Below are 15,164 nucleotides of genomic sequence, written 5' to 3'. Positions count from 1 at the left end.
TGTCTATACCAGTGATGGGCAAACTATTGCCCGGCGGACCTTTTTATCTGGCCCGCAGAGCTGTCCAGAGGCAGCAGGAGTGGAGATGAGCGCTTCCATTGCAGAAGCGCTCATCTCCATATTCATCTGTATCGCCGTCCTCAGGATGCGTCTCCCTTGCCTGTTCCTCTAATAGACTACAGGCCTAGTGCCTGTAGCCTATCAGAGGCCAGTGCAGGTGGCGCGATGGCGTCATCACGCCGCCTGAGCCGTTCAGAGCGGGACACATGCCAGAAGAGGTCTGCATCGCATCACTGACAGCGGAATAAGGTAAGTATATGTGTTTATTGTTTTTATTATTTATAGTATACTGTGGCAAGAAAGGGGGTTGGTGCCCTATATACTGGCACAATATGGATTGGTACTATGGAGAAGAGGGGAAGCACTATGGGGTCACTATGGAGAAGAGGGTAAGCACTATGGAGGCCTTATATACTGCCAAAATATGAGGGGGCACTATGGAGAAGAGGGGGAAGCACTATGGGAGCCACTATAGAGAAGAGCGGAAGCACTATGAGGGCCCTATATACTGCCAAAATATGGGGGGGGGCACTATGGAGAAGAGGGAGAAGCACTATTGGAGCCACTATGGAAAAGAGGGGAAGCACTATGGGTGCCCTATATACTGGCACATTATGGAGGGCACTATGGGGGCTGGCACAGTATCTATTCTGCGATTTGCAACAACAAAGCTAACTCCAGACTTTGATGCCTTAGCAAAATAGGGAGACCAACAACACTGTTCCCACTAAAATTGAAGGTAAGTTATACAGTATATACTATGTTATGAAATAAATATATTGCATAAAAGTTTCGTACAATAACTTTTTATGCTTTTCTACCTTGAATTAAACTAAACCTTTAATGTTACGAAATTTAAATTTAATTTATATTAATTCACACAAACACCCAATCCATCTACTCTTGGTCAGGCCCCTGGGTCCAATATATGAACCCATTGTGGCCCACGAGTCAAAAAGTTTGCCCACCTCTGGTCTATACTGTCACTGTATATATTTTCATTGTGTAATACTGTTGAGGAGGCTCTGACAAAATCTTTTAGTCCTCCTCCTCCTGGATGGGCCCCTTCTGGGTCAGGGCCCCAAAGCAGCTGCTTCCCCTGCTTCCCCTATAGCTACGCCCCTGGATCCAACTATCACCATTCCAACCTGGCAAAACAGGGATATACCGGTAGTTACATTTCTGTCAAGTGGCCAATGATCAGGCATGATCGGTTCCTCATCATGACCTGGAAGTATTCATGCTGTAGTAGATTTTATTCATATGGAAACATAGCTTACAGTTTTTTGTGTTGTACTTTTTATGTGTTATATTTTTCTTTTCTTTTTTTTCAGGGAGCACCAGGAAGTCCTGGATTAAAGGGTGATCAAGGAGATATAGGTCCTCAGGTAATTAAGTAAGCACAAAGACATTGCGTTGTAATATTCTTACATCGGACGAACAAGATCAGTTTATCTATTTGCCACAAGTGAGATAGGCATCAGTGTCCTAAATTGTAATGTAGGGCGGTCATATACATGAAATAACTGTCGATGGAATGCTCACTTGGCTCCCGATTCTCTCATACATGCTCGCTCGGCCAAACGTAGAAAGCCACTGTCAGACACCTCAAGCAGCAGCTTGTCTTTCAGAGACTATAAGGATTGGACAGTAGAAATCCAACTGCCTAATTTTACCATCTGGGAGAGTCAGGAGGCCACTATACACATATCTAATGTGAATGGCCAGCTTTATGAAAATAAATGAATCATGGTGTTCTCTGGTTTAGGAAAACTATTAGGCATTCTTAGTAGATAGAGGAGGACCCAACATGTCTGTTCATTATATGGAAAGCCTGGGTATTATATAATGCTTCATTCCCCCTGTGGTGGTGCTGCAAGGGAATTGATCACTTGCTGCTTGGTTCCCTTGCAGATTACTACTGAGGGTCCTAGCAGGTGGCCATCCTATGATCAACTTATTTTTGGGAGACCCTTCCATAAAAAAAAAAAATTCAAAAAGAGAAAGCTTGCTCATTTGGCCTATAGCTATTCTTCCCAACATATGCACATTCATAACTGCCAATCACATGTGTTCCCAATGGGGATACGGGAGTAAGCCACTGCCAGACTCCTCCATTAAGAACAAAAGGATCAGGTGTTGAAATTCATCATGCCCATTTATTCTCTCCCATGACTCAGGGGACTATCTGCACAACCCCATACAGATAGTTGGCCAGTTACGAAAACCAGAGAGTTTGGTCGACTTCATTGTTATTGGCCATACTTAGATTAGCTGCAGTTTGGTCCAATCCTTTCATTATTGTTCTTGCGATTTGATTGGTTGATGGTGGTCAAAATTGCTATACTTTCCAAAGTTTATGTTCTCTTACATCTTCAAACGCAACTCCTATCCATATGTCTTATTAGGAAAACTGGGCACCATAATGGGGGATCCCACTCTCCCTACCTAAGAGTTTTCTCAACTTTTCTAGGGCCTAAGAGGACCACAAGGACTGTCTGGACCTCCAGGAAAACCAGGAAGAAGGGTAAGGAGTCTGACAAATCTCTTCGATTTCAATAAACAGAAGTGTACAGTCTTCGAAGTCTTGTACGTGTTCTCTAACACATTATCTTGTCTTAGGGTCGTTCTGGTGCTGACGGAGCTCGTGGTCTGCCTGGTGAATTTGGTAGTAAGGTAAATATTTTATATTTGACCCGGATGATGCCATCTCTGTTCTGCCGTGCCACCGAATATTGTAATAATCTTTGCTTCTGTTTTAGGGTGAGCGTGGCTTTGATGGACTGCCTGGACTGCCAGGAGAAAAAGGTCATCGGGTAAGTTAATCCATTAGTTTTCATGTAACAATTTTGTAATTTACAGGTATGACACGCTTTAGTTTCTAAAGTACGGTTTCTTTTACCTAACATCTCATGAGGATTAACATATGCATTGCTCTCGCAAAAGTTATTTTAATGATGTGGCCTCCTATAGTTAAATTAGTCCATTATCAATGGTTCACATTTGGAGATTTTTTTTTAAACAATCTCTTTACATCTTAGGTTTGACTGACGCCATACTTGTGGTGAACTTTTTGGGTATTGGCTGGAAAAATCCAGTGTATAAGCCAATGTGCCTATACCTTTTAATAGTCAAAGTATGCCACAATGGTGGCAAAATATTGGCAAATATTTGACTGGAATACAGCATAAGCAGTGTAGAACAGCATAAGTAACTGCATTTTTAATACAGTTGTGTACAAAAATGTCAATGGCAGACAATATACAATTGTTTCTATAAGAGGACATAGTTTTAAATTAGAGGGGCAAAGGTTTAAAAGTAATATCAGGAAGTATTACTTTACTGAGAGAGTAGTGGATGCATGGAATAGCCTTCCTGCAGAAGTGGTAGCTGCAAATACAGTGAAGGAGTTTAAGCATGCATGGGATAGGCATAAGCCCATCCTTCATATAAGATAGGGCCAGGGGCTATCCATAGTATTCAGTATATTGGGCAGACTAGATGGGCCAAATGGTTCTTATCTGCCGACACATTCTATGTTTCTATGTTTTTTAATGTACTGCGCACAGATTACAGTAAAGGGAGAGAAAAAATTTGAGAAAACTGGCACGTGTAAATTCAATTGGCAAAAAAGTGACATGTGCAAATTCATAAAAGCAAACAAGGTGACTAAAATATTTTAAACAAAAATTCATCTTGTGAGTGGACATACAGTATGTGATAGCAGAAACACACATAATAAATGCAACAAAAGTGCCCTGGGTAAAGGCGGGATAAGGTATGTCCATGTACAACTGATGAGGGTGATCACTCCACAATTTTTTTCATCTCTGTGGAAAAAATCTCACTTGTATAAAAGTACTTTGTATAGATAGATAATCCAGATCAACAAAATCCTAACACCAAAGTGATCTGATTTAACATAGCCTTAAATAGTTCCCTAGTTATTTTCCTAAAAAATCCTCCTTTTCTTCAAAAATATCTTGAATAAAAGAAGAAGCCTTCTTCATGACACTCTCGGCAATTGTGCCTGAAAAGGGAAAAATGAAGAGTTTTGCTAGAAATAGTCTTATAGCGAAATGATTTCATGGTGTAAATTTTGGATTTTCTATGAAAATATTCCTAAAATATTGCTCTTGGATAATGTAACCTTTGTGGCCACTTACATCTTATTTTTTTCCATCTATGTAACATTTTACTGTTTATTTTTTAGTTTTAAAACTTGTCAGAACCTTTCCTATCAAAACTGGAAATTTTATGAACCACTAGAAGCACACAATACAAAAAGCAGTATCTAATTTTCTTCAATTAGTGTGTCGTTTGAGTAAACAAAAAATAATAATAATACTGCCAAGGACTGTCACTCAATAAGTACTACTATAAAAAATACTATTTGATCAAAAAGTTTACAGGCCAACTGATAAGAAATATCTTGTTTTTGTAGGGAGATTCTGGAGCTCAGGGTCCTTTGGGGCCAATAGGAGAAGACGGAGAGAGGGTGAGTACATACTTTGGTACTCTTAGGGTACCATGTCACTTTATACTTTGATCAGAATCTGATGTTTTCATTTTTATATCTCTCAGGGAAGTGATGGAGATGTTGGACAACGTGGACTTCCCGGTGAACCAGTAAGAAAATTTATTATACCTTTTTTCGTAATCAATTATGCACAGTTTCTGGAAGCAGATATTTAGTCTACAAGGGCAATTATCTTCTATAATTTTTTTGAGATGTCAAGATTAGAAAGTCTTTTTGCAATGTCAACTAGCCTGTTATGATATGTTTGTGCTTAATAAGTAATATCTACATTTCTGACATATTCCTGTATCTTATGCGTATGAACTATGATCCTCATTTCTTGGTAAGATAGTCGTGAACGCTCACCATCGTAGCTGATATAGCTCATCCAGACCATGTAGTGAATTCTACATGATATCACCTCAATTCTACATGATATCACAATACAGGAAATAAACTGTGTGTTTATGCTGTAATAAGTTGTCATCTTTTTGTTTCTTTAGGGTGTCAGAGGTTTACTAGGACCCAAAGGCCCACCTGGTATTCCTGGCCCACATGTGAGTAGCTCCTAAATTTTTCATCCTCTGTATATTATGATGAGTGCTTGCCATAGTAACACCTTTCTTGTCTCTGCAGGGTGTAAGAGGTATGGATGGATCTGGGGGACCAAAAGGAAACCTGGTAAGTTAAATTATCCTCTTTACACTCATTATGAAGGATGACGAGGGTGACAAGACTGGCATAGGTAAAAGTGCAATTCCTTTCTTTTTTTAGGGCCCACAAGGTGAACCTGGCCCTCCAGGACAACAGGGAACTCCAGGGACACAGGGACTTTCAGGGCCACAAGGTGCTCAAGGACCTCCAGGAGAGAGTGTAAGCATGGTTTGTTTGGAGTCTTTCAGAAAAAGTGTATGGTTGGTTCTAAAATGGCATCTAATTATTAAATACTTACTTGCAGGGACCACACGGAAAACCTGGACTTCCTGGCATCCCTGGCTCTGATGGACCTCCTGTAAGCACATATTAGCCATGTAACTTATTATACTGTCTACTTTTCTCTTTGTGCATTTCTGTTTGTTTGAATTTGCTTTTTTTTGTACTTATGTTGCCCAGATACATAATATAAATGTTGGTCGAAATGGCCAATTTAGTCAAAATGGCCAATTTTGGCTTACCATCATCAGAAGATTATAAACTAATGATCACTGCAGATGAGGCTTGTACCAAAATTTGCACCAATTGTACAGCAATTTTCTTTCGTAAAGTCATTAATAACCTCTCTCCAATGTTTTTGGCCTCATGTTTTTTGAGAAGCCATTTTGTATTTTGAACCAAAAATCATCCCAAAGAATCTTGTCCATTTAGTGGAACATACAGTGTCACAGAGGCTTTTATCTCAGTCTCTTTAGTAGATCTTAGGGAAATCCCTGGCTAGATACTAGCAGACTCTATAGAATCAGTGTACAGACCATTTGTAATGACAGATGTAAGACTGAACAGGTTATGATGACCATAAATAGTGTATATTCTTCAGCCCTTCTTGCTGATTGTTCAGGGATTCATAGTTATTTTAATGTCTATAGAGATAACCATATCTTCTGCATTATTCCTTGTAGGGCCCAATCATTTTTAAGGTACAAATTGGTTGCCTGATAGGGTCCTGTTTGGCGGCATGCAGTGAAAGGTTGCATTCTATGTTCTCTCTGAGGAAAACATTTACATTCTTTGACCACTATAGGCTGTTGTATTCTATAGAATACATTTCAGATAAAATGGGATTTCCTGTTTTTCCATGAGCCTTTTAATTTCATTGTTGAACAGGAAATATGTGATCAATATGTGACAAAGCTCCAACTCCTAATTCATTTCTAGTGTATTTCCTAATTTAAAAATAGAGATGTCCACCACAGAGCGATTTCATATGTGTGACTGCTGTATTATTTCTATTAAGTCTGAAGGAACATAGAAATTTAGCACAAAGGTTTTGGTTGCAAAAGGAAATATAATACTTTACATTTATCCTAAAATCTTTTTTTTAATTCTAGGGTCATCCTGGTAAAGAAGGTCCTGGAGGCTTCAAAGGCAACCAGGTAGGTTTGATTTCTGTAACCTCGTCTAAAGATGGCCATATACCTCTGTCAGCCGACAGCTCTTCATCCCAACCGCCCTATATACATAGATACTCAGTTCAGCTGAATGTGCATGTGTGTCGGGACAGTGGAATAAGCCTTTGCCAGACAACTTTAGCGGCAGCTTATCTCCCTTGAGAACAAAGAATCGGGCACAGTGTCAGACTGGGGTTCCTTAGACATATTATTAGTAAAGTCTAATAGGATTGATTCAAAGAATTAGACCTTAAGGCCTATTGCACACGACCGTATGGCTTTTTCAGTGTTTTGCGATCCGTTTTTCACGGATCCGTTGTTCCGTTTTTTGTTTCCGTTGTGTTTCCGTTTCTGTTCCGTTTTTCCGTTCCGTTTTTCCGTATGGCATATACAGTATACAGTAATTACATAGATAAAATTGGGCTGGGCAATTGATGGTTCAGCAAAAAACGGAACGGAAACGGAAGACATACGGATGCATTTCCGTATGTGTTCCGTTTTTTTGCGGACCCATTGACTTGAATGGAGCCACGGACTGTGATTTGCGGGCAATAATAGGACATGTTCTATGTTAAAACGGAACGGAAAAACGGAAATACGGAAACGGAATGCATACGGAGTACATTCCGTTTTTTTTGCGGACCCATTGAAATGAATGGTTCCGTATACGGACCGTATACGGAACGCAAAAAACGTCCAGTAAACGGGAAAAAAAAACGTCCGTGTGCAATAGGCCTAACAGTATGAGATTGGCTCCAAAGGCAGCTCTGAATGTTTTTTTTTTTCTGGACCTTTTGTGCCCACTATCATATCAGAGCCTATGCCTACCAGAGAATCTTCTGGCACTCTAGTAGGCCCGTTGGATGTTGATCGGGAAACTGGAAGTTCTCTGATCTTCTTATTCCATGACATCTGTCAAACAGATGTAGGCCGAACATCTAAAAATTTGCTGGTTGACCACTTCTGCGGGTTTGGTTGACATTAGTCTCATAAGTAGGGCCACCTTTACTGTTTGTACTTAGTAGTAGGACCACCTTTACTGATCTCTTCATAAATTTTGGAATGTGCTCCAAAATGTATCCATATTGTCAGAATTTTTTTTTCACTTGCAAATTAAATTGCAATTGTGTAAATGGTGATTACATGGTTAGCCGTCCATTTCAGGTATTGTAGAGTTTAATCAGTAATCTCTGCAAGTAGTTTAAAGTAAATTTTACATCCTACTCATAAACCAGGCAACTGAGAGTTTTGTTTTGGCCAAATTTGGCCAACGGTTAATGTTCTGCCGATGCCATTAACATAATGGGATTGCTTTTTGTTCACTGAGCCATTGAAGAGCCCCCAAAACCTCACACCTTTATAACAGATACTCTTTCACCCAGTAATACCTTCTTCCTTCTTATCTCTTCAGGGTCCATCTGGTCCACAAGGTTCAATTGGTTATCCTGGGCCCCGAGGTGTAAAGGTACTAGAAATTAAATTGATGAATTCATGATGTTTGTAATTGTAATAAATATGACTAATTTACAAATAGTGATTAAATACTTTGTTTGTAGGTAACTATATGTTGCTGCAGGATCAACTTGTGTGGTTAAAATCACTTGTAAACTATGTTATTTCTATATATTTCATATTGTACAGGTCTGGTAGAATGAAAAAAACTAAACCCCATTGAGGTAGTTGTTAATTTGGTGTCATGTAAAGGGGAGAAAAATTAACCCTAACTCTAAATGTTGAAAACAAATTGGAGCCATAGATCAATTACTTGAAAATGTTGTGGCTTTGAGACTATAACTCGGATAAGACCAATAATGGAAACCAGATTCCGAAGTCTCAAATATCCTGACCGAAAATAAAACAAACAAGCTGATAACTAAGGCTACTTTCACACTAGCGTTTTTGCTGGATCCGGCAGGGTCCAGCAAAAACACTAATAATACAACCATCTGCATCCGTTATGAATGGATCCAGTTGTATTATCTTTAACATTGCCAAGACGGATCCATCATTAACTCCACTGAAAGTCAATGGGGGACGGATCAGTTTTCTATTGTGGCAGACTGTGGCAGAGAAAACGAATCCGTCCCCATTGACTTGCATTGGGGGTCATGCCGGATCCGTCTTGCTCCGCATCCCAGGACGGAAAGCAAAATACAACATGTTGCAGTTTGCTCTCCGGTCTGGGAATGCAACTAAATGGAACGGGATGCATTTTAAAGCATTCTGTTCTGTTCAGTTCAGTTTTGTCCCCATTGACAATGAATGGGGACAAAACGGAAGCATTTTTTTCCCGGTATTGAGCCCCTATGACAGATCTCAATACCAAAAAACTTAAACGCTAGTGTGAAAGTACCCTAATGCAGATAAAGCAAGACCTGTATATGGCCATTGGAAACAGCTTTTGGGAGCTGGTTAATCATATCACACATGTTCAGGACAGGAGCTTCTTCAGGATCTTGCACAGTAAAAATAAATTCATGTAGTACAGGTAGAAGGCAGCACAGTACATGTAGTACAGGTATAGAGCAGTACAGTACATGGAGTACAGATAGAGAGCAGAACAGTACATGTACTACAGGTAGAGAGCAGTACAGTACATGTAGTACAGGTACAGAGCAGTACAGTACATGTAAAACAGATAGACGGCAGTACAGTACATGTAGAACAGATAGACGGCAGTACAGTACATGTAGAACAGATAGACGGCAGTACAGTACATGTAGTACAGGAAGAGAGCAGTACAGAAAATGTAGTACAGGTAGAGAGCAGTACAGTACATGTAGTACAGGTAGAGAGCAGTACAGTACATGGAGTACAGATAGAGAGCAGTACAGTACATGTAAAACAGATTGAAGGCAGTACAGTACATGTAGTACAGGTAGAGAGCAGTACAGAACATGTAGTACAGGTAGAGAGCAGTACAGTACATGTAGTACAGGTAGAGAGCAATACAGTACATGTAAAACAGATTGAAGGCAGTACAGTACATGTAGTACAGGCAGAGAGAAGTACAGTACAAGTACTACAGGTAGAAGGCAGTACAGTACATGTAGTACAAGTAGAAGGCAGTACAGTACATGTAGAACAGATTGAAGGCAGTACAGTACATGTAGTACAGGCAGAGAGCAGTACAGTACAAGTACTACAGGTAGAAGGCAGTACAGTACATGTACTACAGGTATAGTGCAGTACATTTAGTACAGATAGAGAGCAGTACAGTACATGTAGTACAGGTAGAGAGCAGTACAGCACATGTAGTACAGGTAGAGAGCAGTACAGCACATGTAGTACAGGTAGACAGCAGTACAGCACATGTAGTACAGGTAAAGAGCAGAACTGTATATGTAGTACAGGTAGAGGGCATTACAGTAAATGTAGCACCTGTATGGAGCAGTACAGTACATGTAGTGCAGGTAGACAGCAATACAGTACATGTAGTACAGGTAGAGGGCAGTACAGTACATGTAGTACAGGTAGAGAGCAGTACACCACATGTAGTACAGGTAGACAGCAGTGTAGTACATATAGTACAGGTAGAGAACAGTGCAGTACATGTAGTACAGGTAGAGGGCAGTACAGTACATGTAGAACAGATAGAAGGCAGTACAGTACATGTAGTACAGGTAGAGAGCAGAACTGTATATGTAGTACAGGTAGAGGGCATTACAGTAAATGTAGCACCTGTATGGAGCAGTACAGTACATTTAGTACAGGTAGAGGGCAGTACAGTACATGTAGTACAGGTAGACAGCAATACAGTACATATAGTACAGGTAGAGGGCAGTACAGTACATGTAGTACAGGTAGAGAGCAGTACAGTACATGTAGTACAGGTAGAGGGCAGTACAGTACATGTAGTACAAGTAGAGACCAGTAAAGCATATGTAGTACAGGTACAGAGCAGTACAGTACATGTAGTACAGGTAGACAGCAGTACAGTACATGTAGTACAGGTAGAAAGCAGTACAGTACATGTAGTACAGGTACAGAGCAGTAAAGTACATGTAGTAAAGGTAGAGAGCAGTGCAGTACATGTAGTACAGGTAGAGAGCAGTACAGTACATGTAGTACAGGTAGAGAGTAGTACAGTACATGTAGTACAGGTAGAGAGTAGTACAGCACATGTAGTACAGGTACAGAGCAGTACAGTGCATGTAGTACAGGTACTGAGCAGTACAGTACAAGTAGTACAGGTAGAGAGTAGTACAGCACATGTAGTACAGGTAGAGAGCAGTACAGTACATGTAGTACAGGTGGAGAGCAGTACAGTACATGTAGTACAGGTAGAGAACAGTACATGTAGTACAGGTAGAGAGCAGTGCAGTACATGTAGTACAGGTTGAGAGCAGTACAGTACATGTAGTACAGGTAGAGAGCAGTACAGTACATGTAGTACAGGTAGAGAGCAGTGCAGTAATTGTAGTACAGGTCAGGTATAGAGCAGTACAGTACATGTAGTACAGGTAGAGAGCAGTACAGTACATGTAGTACAGGTAGAGAGCAGTACAGTACATGTAGTACAGGTAGAGAGCAGTGCAGTAAATGTAGTACAGGTCAGGTATAGAGCAGTACAGTACATGTAGTACAGGTAGAGAGCAGTACAGTACATGTAGTACAGGTAGAGAGCAGTACAGTACATGTAGTACAGGTAGAGAGCAGTACAGTACATGTAGTACAGGTAGAGAGCAGTACAGTACATGTAGTACAGGCAGAGAGCAGTACAGTACATGTAGTACAGGTAGAGAGAAGTGCAGTAAATGTAGTACAGGTAGAGAGCAGTACAGTACATGTAGTACAGGTAGAGAGCAGTGCAGTACATGTAGTTGAATATGGTTTCAAGTTTGCTTTTCTTCTGAAGTCCATGTAACTTGATGTACCACAGTGTATATCAGTACCATTTCTGGAAAATTAAACCTTTCTTTGAATACTTTCAAGTATTAAATATAAAAATCACATAAACAGACCAAAATATACTTATATTCTGTAGTGTATTTGGACATTTCTGAATGTTTGCTTACTCTTTTGTCTGTGTCTTTACAGGGAGTTGATGGAATCAGGGGTCTTAAAGGGCACAAGGGAGAAAAGGTAACAAATAGATTAATTTGTAATTATCCATTGTCTGCTCAATAGCTGCAAGCCATTTAGTTCCTCCTTCCTGATCACTTACAATTGTTTTGCATAGGGTGAAGATGGTTTCACTGGATTCAAAGGAGATGTGGGAGTAAAGGGTGACAAGGTACAAGTCAAAATATATTTGCCTAAAATCAATGATTATATTTAAACATCACATCGAGCTTAGGCTACTTTCATACCTGCGTCCGGTGCGGATCCGTCTTGTATCTGCACAGGCGGATCTGCACCGATAATGCAAATGCTTGTGTCCGTTCATAACGGATCCGTTAGCATTATTCATTAAAAAAAAAGTCTAAGTGAAAACAGATCCGTCTTGACTTACATTGAAAGTCAATGGAGGACGGATCCGTTTTCAATTGCACCATATTGTGTCAGTGAAAACGGATCCGTCCCCATTGACTTACATTGTAAGTCAGGACGGATCCGCTTGGCTCCGCATCGTCAGGCGGACACCAAAACGCTGCAAGCTGCGTTTTAGTGTCCGCCTCAAAAGCGGAACGGGGACCAAATGTAGCCAAACTGATGCATTCTGAACGGATCCTTATCCATTCAGAATGCATTGGGGCCGAACTGATCCGTTTTGGGCCTCTTATAAGAGCCCTGAAACGGATCTCACAAGCGGACCCAGAAACGCCAGTGTGAAAGTAGCTTTAGACTGACCATACCCATTAAAAAGCTGTTGGCTTACGAGCATTCTCCCCTCACTCCCTCATACATAAGCATGGTTGACTCTCCCATGTCTGCATGTTCTCCCATTAGAAGGAGTGGAGTTAACCACTGCCAATATTTCTTTTTAGGGTGAAGGTGGAGTCCCAGGGTCTAGAGGAGAGGATGGGTCTGAGGGCCCAAAGGGAAGATCTGGTCCTTCTGGTGATCCAGGACCCCTTGGATTGATTGGTGAGAAGGTGAGATGTGGTTGTGTCTGGTGCGTGTTCACAATCAAATAGTACTACATAAGGCAGCCATTAAACATGTATTTTTTTGTCTTCCAGGGCAAACTAGGTGTTCCCGGCCTGCCAGGATATCCTGGGCGACAGGGGACAAAGGTGAAGGAGAGTTACAGGGGAAAATGACGGGTTTGCAGAGCCCATAACGGCAGTGACTCATGGTCTACTTACCTTCTGTTGTTACAGGGATCTCTCGGCTTCCCAGGATTCCCAGGGGCCAATGGAGAGAAGGGAGCACGGGTATGATAACTATTAATATTTTCAAACCTATGCCAGGGTTTTCTCATGCTCAACATTCATTTTAGACATCTTAGAACTTGCCTCGTTCCTTATCCTGATCAGTCTTTGCTAATATCACTGCCCAGATTAGTTCTGTAAAAACATCATATATATATAAAAAAAAAAAAATTGATTTTTTACTGGTCATGGAGCATCATTATTCCATTGCTATGGCTCAGTGTTAATCATCTTGTAGTTTTTGTGATGCAGAGCTCCAGATCTCCGGTAGAAAGAGATTTCAAACATAACATGCTGGCAACCTGGAGCTGCCACTATGGGGGGAATAAGAGCTTGCAGTGAGCTCTGCAGCTCCCTCTAGTGGTCCTTTCAGGCAGTCAGAAAGTTAAGTTTCTATGTCTATGAACTGGATTTCGGGTTTTGTATTAGGAAAATACAATCATACAATCATTATAGATGAAGAAAACTGATCATAAAAAACTTGTACTCGTCACTTCCCTTCATCTCTTTAGATTAAGAAACGCAAAATTCTGTTAAAAGGGAAAAATTTAACTTTTAACAGTTTATTGTTATTGCTAATGTATAAGGTTTTGCTTTCTGCTTCTTATTTTTAGGGTCTTTCTGGAAAATCAGGCCAGAGGGGAGAAAGAGGACCCTCCGTAAGTAATTTGCTCAATAATCCTTTCCATCTCATCTATATAAAGTTTCTCTTTTGAACCTTTTATATTTATATCGGATAACCTGCTATAATCATCTTGATCTTTCCTTATTTTAGCTTTTTATAATTTATCTTTTTTTATTCCCAGGGTCCAAGAGGTCAAAGAGGACCCCGAGGCGCCACAGGGAAATCAGGACCAAAGGTTGTGGAATGAGATCAACAGTTTTTTGTTTGTATCATTGTGATGATTCAGCCTGTAAAGTATAGCTATAGTATATGTATGTAATGATTTTTATGAGGAGTAGGGCCTACCCTATAGATACTCCCCTGCCCGAGTGCAATTTGTGAAATTGCACAAAATAATCAACTTACTTTACAGTTATATAATAGCAAATAATAAGAAACGAACAAAGGAGCAAAGTCAACTGATAAAATGTCAAATCTAAAGGAGACCCAAGATAGTATTTGCCTATAATCCTGATGCTATAGGTTGGCCTGATAAGTAGGTAAAATCCCTAAAGATCCATACAACACAATGTACATTTTGGGTTGTGTTGTGTTAGAGCTTTTCTGAATTGATTGATGGTTTATGATCCAAGTTGTCCTGAACTTTATTTCTGTAAACTGAAAATGTGGGCAAGAGTCATAGCTGAAGAAGTAGTTTACATCTCAGAAATCTAGAATAATTAACGGCAAAATCGTAGCCCTCCCCAAAGTGTTATCATCCATTAATGAACATTCAGTGATGGTTGTTCTTCAGTATTACTCCAGCGTTCATCTCAGTGACATTATATGTGTAGGTAGTCATGTTGTTGGCCTGTGACCTGTGCAGCCCAAAATTGTATATCCAATACATACTGACTTATTATGTCCCCTACTCTAGGGTACATCTGGAGGAGATGGTCCTTCTGGTCCACTCGGAGAGAGAGTAAGTCCAGATCTAAAGCCAACATATCGTCATAATCCATTTTTAAATACTTTATAACCATCTCATAGTTTTGCACTTGTATATTAATATTTCTGCTTTGCTCCCTTTTCCATCTTGGCTCTATCCTGTTTTTATCATTGATACATGTATTATGTATTATTATTTATTTCCTCCTGAATTTCCTCTAAGTTGCCTTCTTCTTTTTCAGGGTCTTCCTGGACCACAAGGCTCTAATGGGTTCCCTGGGCCTAAAGGACCCCCTGTAAGTACATTTTAAAGAACTTGCCACCAACTTTGCATAATGTCCGATGGACTACCATTAGGCTGTATTGTTAATGTAGTCATGTGTCCATATATTTTGGATAAAAGTTGCCTAAAACAACCAGTTTTGACCTATGCAAGTGATCTGACTCACTTTTACGCACATCACATGTCTAAGCAAAGGACTATGGCATAAGGTCCCCATAGACATTACAGTGTAGTCAGGCAAACCCGCCAAAAATGGCAGGTACAGCCTACAGTCTAATGGAAATGGGAAGCTACCAACTCTCCCCCAAGAGATGATATCCGGGAGAGA

At 40.3% G+C, this 15,164-nt stretch overlaps 1 protein-coding gene across 1 annotated transcript in view; it reads left to right on the top strand.

Annotated features, from left to right (window-relative positions):
- COL11A2 (collagen type XI alpha 2 chain) overlaps nt 1-15,164 on the top strand; it is a 95,557-nt gene that overhangs the window by 52,421 nt on the left and 27,972 nt on the right. The window contains exons 15-35 of the mRNA XM_040406424.1: nt 1,395-1,448; nt 2,534-2,587; nt 2,683-2,736; nt 2,823-2,876; nt 4,505-4,558; nt 4,645-4,689; nt 5,083-5,136; nt 5,216-5,260; nt 5,354-5,452; nt 5,538-5,591; nt 6,625-6,669; nt 8,096-8,149; nt 11,725-11,769; nt 11,867-11,920; nt 12,615-12,722; nt 12,810-12,863; nt 12,951-13,004; nt 13,616-13,660; nt 13,808-13,861; nt 14,543-14,587; nt 14,796-14,849. Of these exons, the coding sequence (XP_040262358.1) occupies nt 1,395-1,448; nt 2,534-2,587; nt 2,683-2,736; nt 2,823-2,876; nt 4,505-4,558; nt 4,645-4,689; nt 5,083-5,136; nt 5,216-5,260; nt 5,354-5,452; nt 5,538-5,591; nt 6,625-6,669; nt 8,096-8,149; nt 11,725-11,769; nt 11,867-11,920; nt 12,615-12,722; nt 12,810-12,863; nt 12,951-13,004; nt 13,616-13,660; nt 13,808-13,861; nt 14,543-14,587; nt 14,796-14,849 (1,179 nt within the window). The remainder of the gene's footprint in view (nt 1-1,394; nt 1,449-2,533; nt 2,588-2,682; nt 2,737-2,822; nt 2,877-4,504; nt 4,559-4,644; nt 4,690-5,082; nt 5,137-5,215; nt 5,261-5,353; nt 5,453-5,537; nt 5,592-6,624; nt 6,670-8,095; nt 8,150-11,724; nt 11,770-11,866; nt 11,921-12,614; nt 12,723-12,809; nt 12,864-12,950; nt 13,005-13,615; nt 13,661-13,807; nt 13,862-14,542; nt 14,588-14,795; nt 14,850-15,164) is intronic.

The sequence above is a fragment of the Bufo bufo genome, chromosome 8, assembly GCF_905171765.1.
Source record: "Bufo bufo chromosome 8, aBufBuf1.1, whole genome shotgun sequence".
Lineage (NCBI taxonomy): Eukaryota > Metazoa > Chordata > Amphibia > Anura > Bufonidae > Bufo > Bufo bufo.
This window is presented reverse-complemented; position numbering and strand designations above follow the sequence as displayed.